This window comes from Mustela nivalis (genome assembly GCF_964662115.1).
Source record: "Mustela nivalis genome assembly, chromosome: 17".
In the NCBI taxonomy this organism is placed as follows: Eukaryota; Metazoa; Chordata; class Mammalia; order Carnivora; family Mustelidae; genus Mustela; species Mustela nivalis.
In genome coordinates this window covers 60,958,476-60,977,775 of record NC_139036.1, presented here as the reverse complement: position 1 = coordinate 60,977,775, position 19,300 = coordinate 60,958,476, and the positions used below count along the sequence as shown (strand labels likewise).

General features: G+C 62.2%; 1 protein-coding gene and 2 long non-coding RNA genes across 24 annotated transcripts in view; 2 read left to right on the top strand and 1 right to left on the bottom strand.

Moving 5' to 3' along the window:
- The window catches only part of LOC309850933, a 1,194,231-nt gene that overhangs the window by 284,934 nt on the left and 889,997 nt on the right, over nt 1-19,300 (bottom strand). The gene's annotated exons all lie outside the window — the stretch shown is intronic.
- On the top strand, nt 11,715-17,816 carry LOC309850926. The gene is made up of 3 exons (XR_014304530.1): nt 11,715-11,798; nt 16,192-16,300; nt 17,729-17,816. It is a non-coding gene; the product is annotated as an uncharacterized lncRNA (long non-coding RNA).
- SLC38A10 (solute carrier family 38 member 10) overlaps nt 18,628-19,300 on the top strand; it is a 39,764-nt gene continuing 39,091 nt past the window's right edge. For 19 of the 22 annotated variants that reach the window (XR_014304490.1, XR_014304491.1, XR_014304492.1 and 16 more), the window contains exon 1: nt 18,631-19,050. Coding sequence is in view for 17 of the 22 variants with exons in the window: in XM_082705416.1 (XP_082561542.1) it covers nt 18,952-19,050 (99 nt within the window). In the remaining 5 variants the exon portion in view is untranslated. Of the gene's footprint in view, nt 19,051-19,300 lie in introns of all 22 variants that reach the window. The other 3 variants (XM_082705420.1, XM_082705419.1, XM_082705428.1) reach the window with 2 other exon arrangements.

The following is a 19,300-nucleotide window of genomic DNA, read 5'->3' as shown; positions in this document are numbered from 1 at the left end:
AAATATTTTATCGAGCAGCGTCTGGGTGGCTCACTGGGTTAAGCCTCTGCCTTTGACTCGGGTCATGATCTCAGGGTCCTCGGATCGAGCCCTATGTTGGGCTCCCGGCTCAGCGGGGAGCCTGCTTCTCCCACTCCCTCTGTCTGCTGCTCCCCTGGCTCATGAGCTGTCTTTTTCTGTTAAATAAGTAAATAAGATCTTTTAAAGATCTTTTATTTCTTTATTTGAGAAAGAGAGAGCGTGCACAAGCAGGGGGTAGGGGTAGAGGGAGAACCAGGCTCCCCGCTAGCCGGGAGCCGGACAGGGGGCTCGATCCCAAGTCGAAGGCAGAGGCTCTACCGACTGAGCCCCCAGGTGCCCCCTGCACGAGTCCATCTACAGGAAATTCTAGAAAGGGCGAAACCATCCCAGAGCGACAGGAAGGGGATGGGGCCCGCGGGGGCTGCCATCAGGTGTGCGACCCATTGGAAAGCAGCGCGAAGAGATGTCCTGGGTCGCTGGGACGTTCTGTCTTGATTGCGGTGCCGTTGCAAGCCTGTAGACATTGTCCAGAGTCATCGGACTGTACACTTAAAATGGGTGCATTTTATTGTATCTAAATCATATGTTACTAAAGATTAAAATAGAACAAAATAAAATAAAACCCCACCAGGATACTAGCTGTCCCCTGTCAGATGATGGGGGTCAAAACAGCTGGGGGGGTCCAGCTGTGCCAAGAGGCGTGAAGCTCTCACACTAGCGGGGGGCGGGGGGCTATGTTGGCCCACGCCTGCCAGCAATTTGGCAAGAACAATCTAAATTTGAAACACGCTTGCCTTTTCGCCTAGCAGTTTCTCTTCCAGGAACTGAGTCTTCCAGACGGGCTCGCACAAGGGCATGAAGATGATGCGAAGGGGCCCGTGCACAGCAACACTCGGTACGGTGGGAAATGAGAGTCGACCAGCAGGCGCTGGCCGGCTGAGCACCAGGAAGCGGAACGTCGGTGTCCCGGACCGTCCCGGACTAGCACCCGAAGTCCCGAGGCCTGGGAAGCCCCTGGGGGCCGAGAAACAAAACAACCGAGTCGCGGTGGCACAGGGCCGTTCCTGGACGTCGCCTCCGGAAACCCAGGGTGCTGGGACACGCTACACTCTTCCCAGCCCATCGCGCCGTTGGATTCATTGGTTTTCCGTGTATATGGATTTTATAATTAAAAAAATATTTCTTTAGGAAATGTGACCTTGGTCTGCGTCCAAGGCAGGTGGGTGGGGCGTCTGGACCACCAGCCGCAAGGAGGCAGGTGCTGGTGAGGGCGGGGCCCAGGCCCCTTCGGCAGGGGAGGAAGGTCGGGTTGGGGAGGGGCATCTCGAGGTCACAGTCTAGGGGACCCGGGCAGTGGAGGCTGTGGACGTCTGGGCAGCCTCCAGTCCTCCGCTTCCTTCCCCTGGATGTGGACCCCTCCGGAGGTGCCCCTCGCCCCGGGACCGCCTCCCGGAAATCGGCTCGCCCGCCTGGCTGCCTTTGAACCCCTCGGCCTTCAGCGGCAGCCCCCCAGCCTCAGCCAAAATAAGGCAGACCAGGATTGTTACACAAATTGGCTGGTGGGGCCCTGAGCCCCGCTAATTCCTGTGTCTTAATGAGTGGGAAGATGAGGTTTTTATTCATCACTGGGGCTTTAAAAATTGCAGTAAAGCGGCCCACTTTGTAAAGAAAAAATCAATAGAGAAAAGAAAACAGGAGTATGTAAATGGACAGAGTGACAAAAAGCAGGCCAATTACCCCCAAAACGAGACACAGTTATGCCTCCATTAACTCAATTATATTTTCAAAAAGATTTCTTGCGAGGCCCCCACCCCAGCCCACCCCCACACGCCTGTAATTTTTACATCAACTTCAACCCATTAAGTTGCATTAAATTATTTTGTGGGAGAGAGAGGTGTGTCTGGGGAGCGGAGCGGCGGGCCTGTCCGGCTCTGCTGGGGGCCTGGGGTCAGCGGCGGGCAGGCTGGGGCCCCGGGGGCGGGGGGATCCAGCTCTCAGCCCCTGTGAGACCATGAGGAGGACGGCCACCGGCTCCCCCCGCCACACGGCCGCCCCAGGACCTGCTGGTCTTCCCGGCCCCAGAGGCCCCCCACGCCCTGCCCCTGCCTTTTATTCCCAGACCATTCTCTGCTCCGCACGTCCTCCCCCTGCCCCCGGGCGGGGACCCACATGTGCCCCTCACAGTGGGCACCTGCCCTCGCGGCCTTCACGAGCTTTCTCTTTGTCTCGTTCCGGTTGGAAAACTTAGTTTTTTTGAGAAATAGGAAAATGAAGTATTTAAAATAAATCACCGCCCAAACTGGGGACCGAACGGGGTAGACACCGATGCCTGCCCGACGGACGGCCCTTCCGTTCGCCCGGGGTCCGGCGGCCCAGCCGCACCCGCCTTCCCTGACGGCTCTTACGAGCTGCTGCTTCTGCGGGCCCCGCGGCTCTGCGCTGGCTGGCTCTAACCTGCTTTTCTGCCAGCCGCCCCCCCGGGAGCCGAGGTCTGTCCTACATAAGCCTGTGTCTGGGCCAGCCCGGATCTGGAGCTTAGTATCAAGGACTCCAGGCAGCGGCTAGAGGAGGAGGGGGTGGCCTGGGGCACGGAGGGCACAGGAGCCGTCAGACAGGGAGTCGCTAGGCACGATGTCGAGGGACACAGGGCCAGGCCTCAAGCCAGGGAATATAAAACGCGGGGAGACTCAGGCTGAGCAGGGCATGGGTGACCCCGAGACACAGGCCAGGGCCCCCTCTGGGGCCGGCAGAGTGAAGGTTTAGACCACAATACAAGACCCCCCAAAGAATCAACCCCTTTGTCCCTTGGGGTATGAGATCCACGCAGCAAGGGACCTGCCCGGGACAGGCTCGAGGGTCTGGTCGCCAGAGGTTTCCTGCGCTGGCCTGGCCGTAGGGACAGTGGCAGGGAGGGAGGAGGGACAAGGCACAGAGGCAGAGAGAGGCCGCTGTGACCTGGACGGGGTTCCGCGTGGCCAGCCCCTGGGTGATCGCGCCGTGGGGACACCGGTGTGAACTTCAGCCCCTCAAAACCTCCGTCGCCCACGAGCACCCCGACTCTGGAGCTGAAGCAGCCACAGCAGTCGGACGGCCCGCAGCCCGGGGTCCACGGCCAGGGTGGGACGGGTCAGGTGCCCGGACGTCAGTGTGGGCACGCGTGTGTGCGTGTGTGGGAGCGGCAGCCTCCGCGCCCACCTCCGCGGTCCACCCCCACGCCCCGGGGGCCTGCCGCTCGCTGCCGTGTGCTCCTGGGCCGAGAGGCAGACGTGCGGGCTGGACTGCAGAGTCCTGGCTGGAGAAGAGCCCGCAGCGGGGGTCGTGGCAGGGTGTGGGAGTCCCCGCTGGGCTGGGGAGGGGAACTGGGGGAGACCCTGCAAAGAGGGAGCATCCCACCCCGCCTGTAGCCTCACCCTGGACCAGTGCTCCCCGCACAGGGACCCCCTTTCGACCCCCAGAACCCTAAGGATGGAGGATAGCTCAGAGAGGGGGCCGGTCCAGCCTTCCCTAGCTGCCCTCCAGCCCCTAGGGGCCCAGCACCCCAGGCCTCTGGGGAAGTGGGGGGATTCCGCCTCCCTTGGGACTGGATCCGGCGTCTCCTTGCTCTGTTTTCCTTATCAGTCATCTGTCCGCTCACTGCCGGGCCACAGGCCGCCAGGCCGACCTGCCCTTGCCAGTGAGTGGCCTCAAAGGGCCATTGTTCTGGAGCAGATTCGGGAAGGGCATGGAGACCCATCTGCCGTCAGTCAGGCCCACGGGGTCAGACCTGAGGACCTGGGTCAGGCGGGTCTCAGGAAACTCCCCAGGACCAGCTGTGCCTGGGCAGCCCGGGGGTGGCGGGTGGGGGGCCCCGAGTGAGGGCCAGCTTGGGGGCCAGCTTCCCTGTGTGGAGAGTCTAGGACCCCAGCCCCCGGATCGGCTGAGAAGCAGGGGTCCTCCCTGGGGCAGCCCAGGGTTCATCCTCTCCACCTCTGCACCCCCTGCCCATCCTGCCCCGAGCAGACTGTCCGCACAGGTCGGGGGATGAAAGGTGGGTGCAGGTGCTGGGCCCCGGCTGACCGTGTGGGCCGGCATGGGGGCCTCCCTGGCTCCCGCCTGCCTGTTCCCCACACCCGACCTACCCCCTCATTCTTTTCGGGGTCCTGCCCAGCCTCTCTGCCACCTGGGGCACCTTCCTGAGAGCCATGCAGGCTGGGCCGGCTCCTGCGCTCGCCTGGCTGAGCAGCTGGGACGCTGGGCCCCCCGGAGGGGAGAATGTCTGCATCTTCCCAGGAGCCTGTCGCAGGCCCTGCTTCTGCCGCGGTCCTCTCCCTGGTTCTGCTCAGGGCTCGGCCCCTCCCTTCATTTCTCTTAGCCCCCCCCCCCCGCCCCCAACAGAGCGTGACCTGGGATTCCTCAGGCCCTGGGAGCTCTGTGGGCATGGTCTGGCAGCCAGAGGGGGCCAGATGGGTGGCGCAAGGCTGGCTGAGCCCTGGGGCTCTGGGGAGCCGTGGTCCAGGCTTTGGAAGACCGTCAGGAGGATGTGGGTGGCCCAGCTCCCGGGAGCAGCAGGCGGCCGCAGGGTCTAGGTCTGGGTGGTCCGAGCCTTCCAGGGCTGGTCCCGTCTCAGGCTGCTGCAGGTGCAGGGGTCACCTTGGTGGGGGGCGTGCCCGGCCACGGGGCCACAGCCTGCCCAGGCTCTGTGTCCGCCGTGCGCCCCGTGCCCTTCCCACACAGAGCCCCCCAAGGTGATGAGGGCGACCTTGAGGGCTCCAGCTGTCCCACAGCAAGGTCCAGGCATCAAGGTCACCGCCAGCCTGTGCTGCAGGAAGGGGGAGGGGTGACTGGAGGTTGGGGAGGGAGAGGGGGAGGGAAATAAAAAGAGATTAGATTTTGTAAAAGGTACTCGAGCTGTCTGCTGACACCGTCTCTGGTCTCCATCCGTTTTATAGCCTGACGGCTCCGCGGCTGGGCCTCCTCCGTCAGGGCAAGCTGGGGGTTGGGGGGTGAGGAGCGCCCCCCCACCCAAACCAGGGCCGCCTGGTGGATGTGCCAGTTCTTCCCCTGCCCGGCCTCTGCTCAGGGGCGGCCCCAGGTCACAGGCGCCCAGCCCCCAGCAGGACCAGGGCACTCTGCGCAGGCGGGACCCGGAGGCTGCCCGAGGACCCGGCCCCCCGCTGGCGGCCACTATCGCGGCCCATCTATCCCCCTGACAGGTCAATTTTCTCCCGTGTTTTACAGAACCTTTCAGAGCAGGAAATGTGATCCCGCGGCTGATTTATGTCCTTACCTGGTCTTTGTTCACAAGCTGCCCTCCAAGGGGCTGCGCCGAGTGTCCAGGCCCGGCTGGAGGACGTCTCTTGACCGAAGGGAGTCCCGCCCTCTGCCCCTCCTGGGCGCCGCTTTCCACAGAGCTCGCCTGGGACACGGGGCGCTGGGCCGTCACCGTGTTTCCCAAGACGGGCCTTCTTGGGGTGTTTTGGACTCTGGCGGGTGGGCAAGCCCACTCCTGCCCTGTGAGCATCCTGGGGCCACATCCTGGCGGGGAGCCCGTCCCTTGGTCCCTTCGCCTCCTGGCTTGCAAGGGAGGGTGCCCCAGGTAATTGTGTGTCTTGCGTGTTGAGTCCACTCTTGTTCCTCAAAGCGGGCTCTTCCTCGTTGCCGCAGCTGAGCTCTCAGGGCGTCCTGGGGACAAGGGGCCCCTCTTTCCCCATGTCCCCTGGAGGAGGGAGTCCCTCAGCAGCTGCCTCCCGAAATAACGAGGACCTTTTGTGTACGATTGTCGGGCTTGCAACCTTCTGCAAGCGGTGCACAACACATCCAGAGACTCTCCGCGGACGTTCCAAGTGGGGACCGCTCAGCGCCACGGGGCCCTGCCCCGCCCCCTCTGCCAGTGGCTACCCCCCACCCCTCCCAAAGAGAATTCTGGGAACCGGGGGCCATGGGGTCTTTTCTTTTTCTTTTTTTTTTTTTTTAAAGATTTTATTTATTTATTTGACAGAGAGAGATCACAAGTAGGCAGAGAGGCAGGCAGAGAGAGAGAGAGGAGGAAGCAGGCTCCCTGCCAAGCAGAAAGCCCGATGTGGGACTCGATCCCGGGACGCGAGATCATGACCTGAGCCGAAGGCAGCGGCTTAATCCACTGAGCCACCCAGGCGCCCCATGGGGTCTTTTCTGTATCACCCCTGGTTCCGCATGGTTTTGTGAGATGGGAGCTGCAAGCGCAGCCCGCTGGGGGCTCCAGGGACAGATGCTCCCGGCACACCTGCTCCTGAGCAGCAGCCTCTGCCCCTGAGACTAGCAGGGGCCGTGCATGATTCTTGGCAGGCGGCGACCCCGCACAGCTCTCTGGCCTCTGATCCCGCAGGGAAACCCAGACCCTGGGCTCAGCCTCCCCGGCAGCCGGGACACGTGTGTGACCCAACCATCGGCAGACAGACTTTCCCCGGCTCTGGGTGTTGACCCCTGACCGGGTCACCAGGTGAAGACACGGGCAGAGTCGTCCTGGTGTAGCTGCCCGGGTGTCCTGTCCAGGCGGGGCCGCCCTCCTGCTTCTCCTCTTCCCAAGCCCACGTTTCAGCCGCCCGTTTCAGCAGTGAGAGCTTCCACTACCCCTTCAACCTGACTGATGGGCAGAACCGCGCTGGTTGCTGTCGCCAGAAGCTGACTGAAAGCATTGGCTGACACAGGACCCAAGGCTGGGTCTTCAGATTCCACCGTGAGGGGAGGGGACGGCGCCCATCAGCCCACTCACCCATCTGTCCGTTCATCCACACACGCACGCACCCATCTACCCCTCTGCCCTGGCGTCCGCCCTGGCATCCATCTACCCCCTTCCGCCCACGCATCTGTCCATCCGTCCACTCACCCATGCTTATCTACTACCTCTCCCTCCTCACTTTCCTGAATAGGGCACTAACCCTATTCCAGGCCTGGTGCTAGGCACCGAGGCCACAATGGTACAAGAGCCCTTTATTGGTTCTAATCTAGGGGAAGAGAGGACAGCATGTAAGTCCAGGGGGCCCTGGGCAGGCGGAACCCAGCTGCGGGAGGAGAGGTCCAGGGAAGCTCCCAGAAGGAGACGGAGCTTCGACATGGTAGGGAATACGGGCTTGCTAGGCAGAGGCCAGGGACGTTTCGGTTTCTCCAAGGCGCATGGCTCGAGGAGGTCAGGGAACAGGGTTGGGGGCCAGGAGGTGCGTCCGGAGTTGCACTCCGGACATGAGAGGCTCCTTCCCAGTCTGTCTACAGACGGGAGAGGCATCGACAGTCTTGTGCTTAGGTGGCCGTGGCCACTGCACTAGCCGCAGGGGTCCGATAGGATGCGGCATGCCAAGTCGCTAAGGCACCCCAACTCCCAACACCGACCTCTAAGGCACTGCCTGAGATCCCGCAGGAGCCCCGGGCCCGGCCCCAGGCTTTTCTCATCCCAGCAGCCACCGGTCCCAGCCTCGGACCACTGCTGGCATTTTAGCAAAAATCTCCCAAGAAACAGGGGGACTGCACAGGCCCCATGCACAGAAGGGCCCCGTGGTCTGTCGTTGTCTTGAAATCCTGAAGAACGTCCACTTCTAGCTTGTGTGCTCTGCGGGGGACCCTGGGGCAGGTGGAAAGTGGAAGGGACACTGCGTCCGGGGTGTCCCTGCTGTGCCGCACGCCTGTAGGCAGTCCAAGAAGCCCCATGAGCAGATCTGGGGGTGCCCCTGAGATGAGAACCCCAAAGTGAACACAAGGTAAGTGTGTTGCAAGGAAGCCGGGGGGGCGGTGCTCCACAGCCTCTGGGGCCACACTTCCCCTTAGAACCCCTAACACGGGAGGGGTGATGTGTAGTAAGAGCACCGGGAGCAAGGGCCGCCACACGCGCTCTCAGTGGTGCCCTCCCTGCCCGCCGAGCCCTCGCCCCAGAACCGTGCCGATGCCCGGGAGGGGACGGGACAGTGGGGCCACCAGACCCCCTCCCAGGCCCTCCCTGCCCTGTTTCCCGGATGCAGATGGAGCAGCAGGCAAACAGCCGGCCCAGCTCCGCACTGTGCGTGCCCCGGGGCTGGTACCGAAACCCAGGAGCCTGGACGCCAGGCGCGGGGGGACTGCGTGGCCTCAGTGCTCCCGCCCGCACTTGGGGTGTAGAACGGCATGGCGCGAGGTGAGAGTGAGCAGGAAACGTGTGCCGAGAGCTGTCCGCTTTCTGTACTTAGAATAGCGTTAAAGAGCAAACACCGCCGCCAGGGACGGAGGACGGAGAAGGGAAGCCCTGGGCTCTCCCACCTTCCCGGGCACTGTCCGCAGCGTGTGTCGTGGGCCCTGCCCTTGCTCTTCCCCGTGGCTGGGCGCGCAGCGTGAGGAAGGCCTGGCCTGTGCCCGTCTCAGGAGCCACCTGCTGGGGTTACTTCCGCCCCCACCCCCCGCGTCAGCTGGGGGACGGAGGTGACCTTGTGGCTCAGCGCCCCCCCCCCAGGAGCTCAACACACAAAGGGTTCCTTTCAAGAGCCCCTGTTCGGGGCTGGAGGCCCCCAGGAAGGGTGGGGACAGCTCCCTGAGGCTCTGTCCTGTGACTGTCTTAACCAGCCTGGGCCTCCCTCCATGCCTCCAGAATGCTGAGCACGGGGTAGTTCGTCATCTGCGCAGAGAGGAAGGGACAGAGGGCCGGACCGAGCCGTGATAAAACGGTGTGGAATAGCCACTGTGCACTTTGAACCCCCTGATCTGCGGAACGGGGCTGTGACCACCCACGTCCCGCCTGGCCTGGGGGCAAGAGGCCGGGCCCTCTTTTCTCAAGACACACCCACCTTCCACACCAGGAGAGGGGGGCAACTGGAGGGGCTTGGGCCAAGAACCTGAGTCTGGGGGATCTTTGTCACCAGGCCCCACCCCTGGGGGCTCTGGCTGTGCCATGGGAGACTGAACTTGGGCTCAGAGCCCCCCCACCCCCGCCCCAGCCTGGAATTTCAGGAACTCACCTGTGTTCTATGCAGACTTCATCTGTGCTCGTCTGGGCACCCGAACAGCAGGGACAATGACACCAGCCGGCAGGGACCGTGCCCCTGTGGGAAACACACCTGCCGCTTCCCATGCGGGGCCTGCTTCACCCCTGACACCGGCCCTGGCCTGGCACGAGGCCTGCGGGCCACCAAACACGAGGCTGGCTTTCACTTGCAGAGACGGTAGTGGGGCCCCCACGGCCACCTCCGGAGGGAGGGACGGGCCGCGCTGGGAGTGGGGGCTGAGGGACACCGGGCCCTTTGTGGGACTCCATGGCCTGTCTCAGCCCTGGGAGGGGGAGGGGAGCGCCTCATTTCAGGAAAGGAGACCGAAGCGGTGGAGATCCTGGTCCAGCCGCTGGCAGGAGGGTCGGGGAGCTTATGGTCTGCGGGGAGAAGGCTGAGGCCGCCTCCCCTGCCGTGCCGGGTGGGGGTCCTGCGGGGGCGTTAGAGCCAGAGACCACTCCGTACCACGGGAGGGACCTGAGGCCACACAGCCCTCTGGGAACTCGAATTCAGGGGGCCTGGCCAGACCCCTGCCCCGAGGAAGGCCACCCTCCCCGGGCCCCGCCCCCACCCTCCTCCCAGGGCCTCCAGGGACAGCACGTCCCACACCTCCCACCTGTGCTGCCTGATTCTGTCTCCCCCAGGCTGACGAAGGCTCGAGTTACCCAGGCTCCATCTGCCCAGGCCTCTGCACAGCTGGGGACGCTCTCAGAAGCTCTGTCCCTCGCCTGGGCATGTCACATTCCTGCATACCTCCCCGTGGCCCACTGTCCCGCTCACAGTCAGGACAGCCATGGGTGCAGGGAGCCTGGGGGGCTGCAGCTGCTGGATGGGGGAGCCTGGATGCGGCCCAACCGTGCCCCAGGGCTCCCAGCTGCGTCCCCCTCACCTCCCCCATCAGGGCCTGGCTCCCAACCCAGCACAGGGAAGGCAGTAATTCATCACTCGGGGTCCACTGGGGCCACCTGGGGGAGCTCTGGTATCCTGAGGGCAAGGGAAGGACTTCCCCAGAAGGGGATGTCCCATGAAAGGCAGGACCATGGGACGTTTCCAGGGTCTCCTCTCATCCACTGTGGGTCATGGCCTTCCCTGGGGGCTGGGCGGGGCCCGCAGGCTTTGTGCTCTCCGGACAAGCCCAGCTGGGGGCACACCTTTCAGGGGAGACCGCGCTACCCCTGATCCCTGGGTCGCTGCCCTGGGAGAGGATCCGTTCTGGGGAGGTCTCCCCACTTCTGGGGGCCACCCAGGTGGGCGAGTGTAGAATGGGCAGTTCCCACTGAAGTGGCCGGAGAGGAAGGTGGGTGGGGACCCCGCAGACCTCCCCACCCCATGCCTGCCCCACTGGGGCTGCCACGGCTGCTTGGCCCTTCTGGAGTGGCCATGGCTGCTGCGTGCTCTCTGACCCGCGTAGAAGCTCCTCGGTGCGGAGAAGACTGTAGCCATCCAGGAGACAACTGATGGGAGCCACGTGGACGCTCTGGTCTGATCGGCCATTCCACGGGTGAGAAAACTGAGGCCCCAGGAGAGGGTGCCTCTCTCCACTCTGCTGAACCTGGGTCTTGCCCCAGGACGCGGGTCCCAGCGCCACGGATCGCCAGTCCCGGACGCCCCGACTCCAGCCTCAGCATCGCTTCCACTCTTGGGGCTGGAAAAGGAGTGAGAAAGCTTTTCGGGGGGACTTTCCTTTCTGCCTTCCCACAGCTGGGAGGGAAGGGTCCTGCTTCTTCAGTGCCAGCGCCGAGAAGCACGGGGGGGAGGGAGGCAGGTGGGAACCCCAGCCCCTCTGCTCTGCCCCGACCAGGCCTGCCCCTTTGTGCCCCTTCCTCCCCCCGTGAGAAGATGCTGGGGACACCGTGGAATGACAGCCTTGGACCTCCGAGCAGTCTCGAGGGGCTGCCCACTCACACCCTTCCTCAGAGGCTCTGGTCACTGCAGCCCCCCCAGTCCCCCTAGCACCCCCCACCCCCACCCTGAGCAGACCTTGTGCAGTGCCGACCAGAAAGCTCTAAGAATGGGGGAGGCCGCCAGTGTTGCGCCGGATGCCCTCTAGTCCTAGAATTTGCTCTAGGAGAAGAGAGCTCTGGGCAAAAGGGCAGAGGGGCCTCGGATCCCAGGACCCAGCATGCTTCTGTGCGAGCGGAGCCTGGCAGGAGCTCCGGGCCTCCGTGGGCCCCGTGCCCGCTGGGCCGGCCGACGCTCCAGACAAGGGCAGAGGCTGGAGAGGCTGGAGAAGGCTAGTCTCATGCCACAGGGCTCCCCAAGCGCAGCAGAGAGGCCAGGCTCGGGATCCGAGGGGCCTTCCCACGGGGCGGGAAGGGTCGGAGCTAAGGATGAGCAGGAAGGGTCTGTGGGGGGCTCCCTAACTTCTTCAGCTGCGGGCACCTGCTGGAATCGGGGCAGGTTTCTCCTCCGCACAAGCCTTCGTCAGGCGAACCCCTGGGGATCTCCCAGTCGAGTGCGGCCAATTAGGTGGTGCTGTGAACCGGCCCCGCAGGGGTGTGCAGCGGCTTGGGGCAGCCAGGGCAGCCAAGGGCAGCGAGGAGGGATGGCAGGGGAGAGGAGGGCAGGCAGAGCAGGGGAGGAGGCAGCAGGGCCTGAAACCTGGGAGTGTCGGGCAGGCCGCAGGCCACCCAGGGCGGTCCTGGGGCTGCCGTTGCAAAGTTTCATAAACCGGGGGCTTCCAACCACAGAGCTCCCTTACCTCCTGGGTCTGGAGACAGAAGTCTGAGCTCAAGCTGTTGGTGTTCCGTTCCTCCAGCGGGAGAAGGTGGTCCTCATCTCCCAGCGCAGACGCCGCCAGAGACCCTCGGCCTGCAGGTGAATCGCTCCGATCTCGGCCCGTCTTCACACGTGTGCTTTCTCTGTCCAACCTGGAGCCTTTTTTTTTTTTTTTTTTTAACAAGTCACCAGATTAGGGCCTACCATTCTCATTTTAAGCGATTCTACCTGCAAGGCTCCTATTTCCAAGTAAGGACCCATTCCAAGGCACTGGGGCTAGCATTGTGCATAAGAATTTGGAGGGCTGTAATCTAGCACAGCCACGGCTCACCGCCCCGTCGGACTTAACTGTGGGAAACTCCCCTTGGCCGTCCCCCACACAGGCACCGTGGTGTAGTCTCCTCAGCAAGGCCCCCAGGAGGGCAGAGGGAGGGCACTGGGGCCAGGCTGGGATGGGGGTGCACCTCCCCAGCGAGAGTCGTCTGGATGCAGGGTGACCAGTGTCTGAGACCCGAGGCAGACGCTGCCACCACGCCCCCACCCCTGGATCGCCCAGGCCCGCGCAGCCCGGGGCCAGAGCAGCTCTCCTGTCGTCCCCTCCCCAGAGCCCGGCCTGCTCAGCACAGCCTGGGCCTCAGCCCCACTCCCAGAACCCAAGCCACCAGGGGGTGACCACAGTCCGAGCTCTGGGAAGAACGCTGGGGTAACAGCTTCTGGACCTGGAGACGAGGACGGACCCCCAAAGCCGGGCCACCCAGCCCCCAACACCCAGCCCCATCTGGGCTCTGGGTATCTCCAACCTGGGGGTCCCGACAGGAAGAGGGCATGTGTTCACCTGGGGCCTGCCTGGGGCTCTCCCATCTCACAGGCCTCCCCTCCTCTCCTGAAGGGGCCCGGGAAATAATCGGAGGAGAGGACATGGGGAGGCACCCAGGGCTGGGGGAGGGACCACATCTGAGCCACTGCTCAAACCTCATCAAGAGCCAGGGGCCTCCACCCTGCCCCCACCCAGGAAACCAAGACCAGGGCCAAGTGTGTGTGCTTGGGAGGGGGTTGCATCTCAGGATTCCGTGCGCCGCTGCCCCTGGGATGGGGCCCTGGCTGCCCCGAGCTGTAGGACGGGCTTGGAGGATTCCAATGGGCACCCATCACGGGGATACTAAATGATGTCTCCTCCTGTCTGCTGGGACTCTCGTCAGTGTTGCGGCTGTGGGTTGTATAAACGGCAGGGGGCAGGGGCGGAGCCACCAGGTCGCGTCTTCCCCCATCCCTCCACAGAGCACCTCCCTGGATTCGATGCAGGCAGTCTGAAAGGGGGGAACCCCCTGGAGTGGGGGATGGGAACTGTGGCTTCTAGACGGCACAGCCACTGGGCTGGAGTGAACGCAGAAGCCCTGCCTGCCAGGCCCCACGCAAGGCTCCCCCACACCGCACAGCCCAAGTCCTCCACCTGGGTCCTGGTCCCTGGCGCTGACTTCCGAGGCGACATCCCTGCCTCCCTCCCGTCTTTCCGCCCATTTGGAAGCTGGAGGCAGATGAAAAAGCAGAGAATTGTCCAATGAAGATGCTCTCTGGGAGAGAAGGTTCCAGTGCTCCCTGGGATGTTATGTGCCCCTCACAGGGTAGCCCCGAGTGGGGTCATGGGCTCCACTGTCTACTCCCAAACACGGAGGACAGACTCTGCTCCCTGGCCCGGGGTCAGCCGGCCGCTGGCTCTCCCAGACCCTTCTCAGAAGCAGCCACAGCTTCCACGTGGACGGAACCCTGCTGGGCCCCTGTATTTCTTTGTTGAGGATCAAGGTTGGGGGAGCTGGAGGGGAAGGAGGGGTTAGAGAAACAGCCTGCGCAAGGCGGCACCCCGTCCCCCGCAGGGGAGGGATAGGACCCTCACCTCAGCACAGACAAGTGTCAGCATCCCTCTCTCTTTGAACATAGAGGTTGGCAGTCCCTGGTGTCGGGACCCACATCCGGCCTCCACCTTCCCCAGTGCCCACAGCTGTTGCTTCCAGAAACCCAACGGAAAGTTGTTGCCCTGGGAGCTGCCACTTCAGTGGTGGGGACCCCAGGGCAGGCTCAGGGAGGTTCATGAATGTGCCTGAGGTCACACAGCCTCTGTGTTCCAGAAGCCACAGATGCCTCCCATGGGACACGGGCATCCCATCAATCGTGGCGACTGATCTCACGGGGGCATAGTAAAGTCCACCCCTGCGGACGGGGTGCCAGGTCAAAAATAGCCACGGGGCTTCCTTTCTTCATCTCTTCCTGTGCCCAACGTACACTTCAGTCCTAAAAATGTCAGTGGGGCAGGATGAACGGAGTGACCGAGCCTGCAGGGGCTAGGGGGTGGGGAGGTCTCGCAGAACGGAGTGGATGGGGCGGGGGCCGGGTGGGGGTGAGGCAGCCAAGGGCAGGGTGTTGGGAGCCCAACGAGGTGGGACAGCATCAAGTAGGAGTTACGAACGCAGAAGGGGGACTTCCAGGCCCGGGACCTCCGGGAATGTTTGGAGGTCCTGCCGGGGACTTGGGGCTTTCAATACACGCAGACGGGCTTTGGGAGACGTCGGGCCGTGAGTGCGTGGACCGTACACACCAGCCTCCCAGCTCAGTCCGCTGCGGTGCCCAGGAGCAGTGGCATCCCGTGGCTGTGAGCACACTGGGGCGCAGATCTTGGCTTCTAGTACCGTTCTCCCCTGGAAGGAACCAGGGCTCCTTGGAGAAATGACTGACGGCAGCAAAGGCCAAGATGAGCGGGGGACATCTTACGGAGCAAGAAAGCAAGAAAGTGCTCAGGTGGTGACAGGGACACACCGAAGGACCCGGAAGCCGGCGGAGGGCTCCCGAGGTACAGGTCCGGGGAGATGAGGGAACGGAAGAGACAGCGCTAGCCGTGGACTGCGGCCGTCGAGTAAAACAGGAAACCGTGAGTCTGAACCGACAGAGAAACTGATGAATTAAAAGTCTGATGGGACCAGGATGTTTGGTCTCAAATTACCCGCTTCCAAACCGCTGCTTAATTGCAAAGGAGAAATCGGGAACTTGACAGGGGGCAAAGCGGATCTCATCAAGCCGTCCAAGAAAACATCATCTGTAACTGAACAAAGCAAAATCTTCCAGCGCCTGACAGGGTCCCCTGAACACACGGCCCCACTTGTACGATATTCCTGCCGAAGAAACACAAGGTAAGTCTCCAGGTGAGTGTTGTGGGTAGGATAATGGCCTCCCCACAGATGTGCACCTCTCGGGGCCTGGAGCCCGAGACTTGGAGACGGAAAGGTGATCCGCGCTATCCGATGAGGTTGATCTAATTCCGTTTCCTTAAAATTGGAAAACTCCCTGGCTGGGTCAGAGGCACGTGCTGTGAGAGGGAGCTGGGCCCTCCCCAGCGCCGGCTACGGAAGTGGAGGAAGGGGACCATGAGGAGGCCTCTAGAACCCGGGACGGCCCTCGGTGTACAGCTGGGGAGAAAAGGTGTCTTGGTCCTCCTGCCCTGAGGAAGTGAATTCTTCCAGCTGCTGAAGGAGCCGGAAACGGATTCTCGCCTTGGGCTTCCAGAGCGGAGGCAGTCTGCCCACACCGAGATTTCAGTCGCCAAGATCCCTACCGGACTTCCAACCTACGGAACTGTGAGGGAAGGGGTTTCTGCTGGGTGAACTGGTAAATTGACAGTGATTGGTCCCGACAGCAGTGAAAGACCAGCAGCGAGGAGCAAGTAGGAGACCCAAGTCGAGGGGCACAGCGTTAGTGATCAAGCACACAGAATTCCTCAAAATTCATAAGAACAAATATGAACAGCTCTTTAGAAAAAAAATGGGTGAAAAGGAACAGGCATTCGATAAAAGAAATATAAATGGACGATGACATTTGAGTAGGGTGATTAACTTCATTTGCAATTAAGGAGAACAAAGTAAAACCACGATGAGATTTCGTTTTATTCACCAGCTTGGCCACCCTGATGATACCAAATGAAGGTGACAGTTTGGAGCAGGGGACTGCAATGTACAGCCTTCAGCCAGACTGGGCCAGCCAGTGCTTTTATAAATAAAGTTTTATTGGAACACAGATACTCCTCTGGTAGGTACTGGTGAGGGCTGCTTTAGAGCTACAACAGAAGAACCGAAGAGTCGTGACCGAGACCATATGGCAAGCAGGAAATATATGCTGTCTAGATCTTTAAAAAAAGAGAGATTTATTTATTTATTTGAGAGACAGAGAGAGCCAGTGAGCACACAGAGGGAGAGGGAGAGGCAGGCTCCCCACTAAGCAGGGAGCCCAACGCGAGACTCGATCCCAGGACCCGGGGATCCTGACTTGAGCCGAAGGCAGACGCTCAACCGACGGAGCCACCCAGGTGCCCCTACTATCCCTTTACTGAAAAAAGTTTTCCAGCCTCTGATGTAAAGGAGTCCTCGTAAGTACTTTGAACAGCCCTTTGGTGAAATCTGGTAACATCAAAGGTGTGCATAGTCTTGAATCTACAATTCCACTTCTACAGGTCTGCTCTAGAGAAACTCTACGGGAGGACAGAGACCAGCACTAACGTTCACTGCACCACTGTTTCTAAGGGCGAATAACGGAACGGCTCTGGTGCCCTCAGCAGGCGCGTGAGTACATGTATCTTGGGCCGTTTGAACAATAGAATTCCAGAGCAAAAATGAATGGCTCTGAGGAGCGATTTGACAATGAATCTTGCCAACAGCTGAGTGAAAAAGGAAGTTGCAAAAGAACACATATGTATAAACCCATTAGTATAAAAATAAAAAATGCAAAAACGCTCTACCCCAACACGCAGTTCAATTAGTTAGGCTATAACTTTTGGTTTCTTGCAGTAAAGTCCAAAGTAACAATGGCTTAAAGGGGGTGGCTTGTCTCTCCCTGGTATGGAGGACGTAGCTAGGGGCTGGGACGGCGGCTCTGCTCCGGGATGCTGTCCAGCGATCCAGAGATCCAGGGTCCTCCTAGCTCGCTGTTCTGCTCCCACCGCGGTCCGCATGGCCCAAGACGGCTTCCTCCCACAACCTCGATGCTGCAGACAGTAGGAAGAAGCACCCGCAGCTGCAAAGGAGGCTGCAAAGTGCGCTCTCTGTCCTAGGCAGCCGTACATTGCTGGCAAAACTTGGGAGACTGCGTAAATGAACACGAGGACACAAGCTGTAATGTCCCCCACAGTCTGGGCACATGCCCACGGGCGGTAAACCTCTAAAGGAAAGCACGGGAGTGATAACGTCAGGGTAATTGCGATCCCAGGACAGCTGCGAAGGGGACAGGAAGGTGGAGGCGTGGAGGCGCCACCAAAGGGTACATCTAAGTTTCCGTCTTAGAGCCGAATGGTCGAGTCATGAGTATTCCTTATTCTCTGTTAACACATACTTTCAAGCTTCATACTCCATCATAAAAGTGAAAAAGGTTACAGAACGTATGTGTGATTTATATAAAGGGCAATGAATGGCACGAACTATTGTGGCTTTGAATTAAGAACTTATTTATTTTTTTTTTTTTTTAAGATTCTATTTACTTTAGAGAGCAGAGGGGGAGGGAGAGGAGTCTCTTTAGGCTGAGTGCGGCGCTGGGCCTGGGGGCTGATCCCCGGACCCCGAGGTCACTACCGGAGCCTAAAACCAAGAGTCCGGGACTGTGCCACCCAGGTGCCCCTGCATTAAGTACTCCTGACCTGGCATTCCCTCCTCTTCCCCTGGTGCCTGGGGGTGCTACAGAGCTTTCCCTACCTAGCGGCTGGGAGAGTGGAGCTGAGGAACCAGCTTCTGTTCTAGGACATAAGGTCCTCCTGGGTGCCTGGGTGGCTCAGTTGGTTGGGCAACTGCTTTCAGCTCGGGTCATGCTCCTGGAGTCCCAGGCTCGAGTCCCGCATCGGGCTCCCTGCTCACCGGGGAGTCTGCTTCTCCCTCTGACCCTCTCCCTCTCATATTCTCTCTCTCTCACTCTCTAAATAAATAAATAAAATCTTAAAAAAAAAAAAGACATAAGGTCCTCCGGGTGTCCACAACCCGGGGCGCCCCTCTACCCTCTCCCAGCAGCCTCGGGTTCCTGGGGCGGTCCACCCTGCTTGGAATTACCTGCGTGGTCCTGAGAAGGCCCTTCCTTCCCGGCCCTCCGTGGCCGTGCATGCCTTCAGCGGACACACGGTGAGCATCTGCCGGCGCCGGGAATCCACAAACGCATCAGGGCTTTTCTCTGTTCTCGCCCCTCCCCAAGCCCTTCCTCCTCCAGTCCCATCTGTTTCTCCAGGCCCGGCGGAGAAGCCACCTCCTTCTGGAAGCCCTCCTAGATTTCTCCGGCCCTTCTGTTCCCCAACCTTGCTGTCCTCTCGGCGCGTGTCCTTTGCTCCGGCGCCGCTGGGACGTCAGACCCCCAGGGCGCCGACCCGCGTGCGAGCTGTGTGCTCCTGGCGGGGTCGCCAAGCCGCCCTGCGCCTGCGCGTGTCCCCCGTAACCCGGGGTGCCCGCTCCTCCGAACAGGCTCAGGGCGCAGCTCCCCCGCCAGCAAGCCCCGGCCCCAGCCCCGGCCCCCGGCCCGGGTCCCGGCCCGGGTCCCGAGCGCGCGCCCGCACATCCGTCCCGGGTGTAACCGCTGAAGGTGAACCCTTCCAACCGCTCTCCTCCGAAGGCGCCGCGCTTCTCGCCTCACCCCACCGATCTTGTCCTGCAGCCCCTGCAAGGCGAGGCTCGAGGGACCAGACCCGCGGGCGAACCCGCCTGAAGCTCGGGACCCCCGCCGGACCGCAGAGCCGGGTAGGCCCCGCCCCCGCCCCCGCAGCGGGCCCCGCCCCCGGAAGCCCGCACCCGCTTCCCATTGGCTTGCGGTCCGCCGAGGCCCGCCTCTCCGGGCCACGCCGCAGCAATCCCCTCGCCAGCCCCGCGGGCCCTGCCAGGCCGGCCTCTCATTGGTGCGTGCGCGCGGAGCCCCGCCTCGTGCCGTCACTTCCGGGCAGGGAAGCCTGCGGAAGGCGGAAGTGTGCGCTGAGAGGCGGCCGTGAAGAGCGGCTGAGGTGGCCGGGGTCTGTCTCCGGCTGCGCTTCCGCGTCTGGGCGCCGGGACACCGAGGCGGCCGGCGACAGCGAGTGGGGGACGATGCCATGAGGCCGCCGCAGGGCCTGGCGGGGTCTGGAGGTTGACCGTCCCTGCCGCCTTCGCGCGAGGCCGCCGCCTCCAGGCAGTCGCCCGTCCGTGTCAGGGTCTCGCGTCCCCGGTGCTCCCAGGGCCTCGGACCGGGGCGCCCGGGCCCTAAGCCCCTCGCGATGACCGCGGCCGCCGCCTCCAACTGGGGGCTGATCACGAACATAGTGAACAGCATCGTGGGGGTCAGTGTGCTCACCATGCCCTTCTGCTTCAAGCAGGTGCGTCCAGCGGCGCGGGGTCGCCGCGGGCCGGCGGGGGCGCTGGGCGGGGGCGCTGGCCGGCCGGCGGGGTCGGGCCGGGGGCGGCGTGGGAGCGTCCGCGCGGCTCGCGGCTCGGACGCGGCTCGGGCGCGGGTGCCGGCCGCGGGGTCCCTGCGCGTCTCCGTGTCTCCTTGTTATCGTGGGTTTTGGGGTTCGGGGGGGTTTGAAGCGATCTTTAGGCCCAACGCGGGGCTCGCGCTCGCGACCC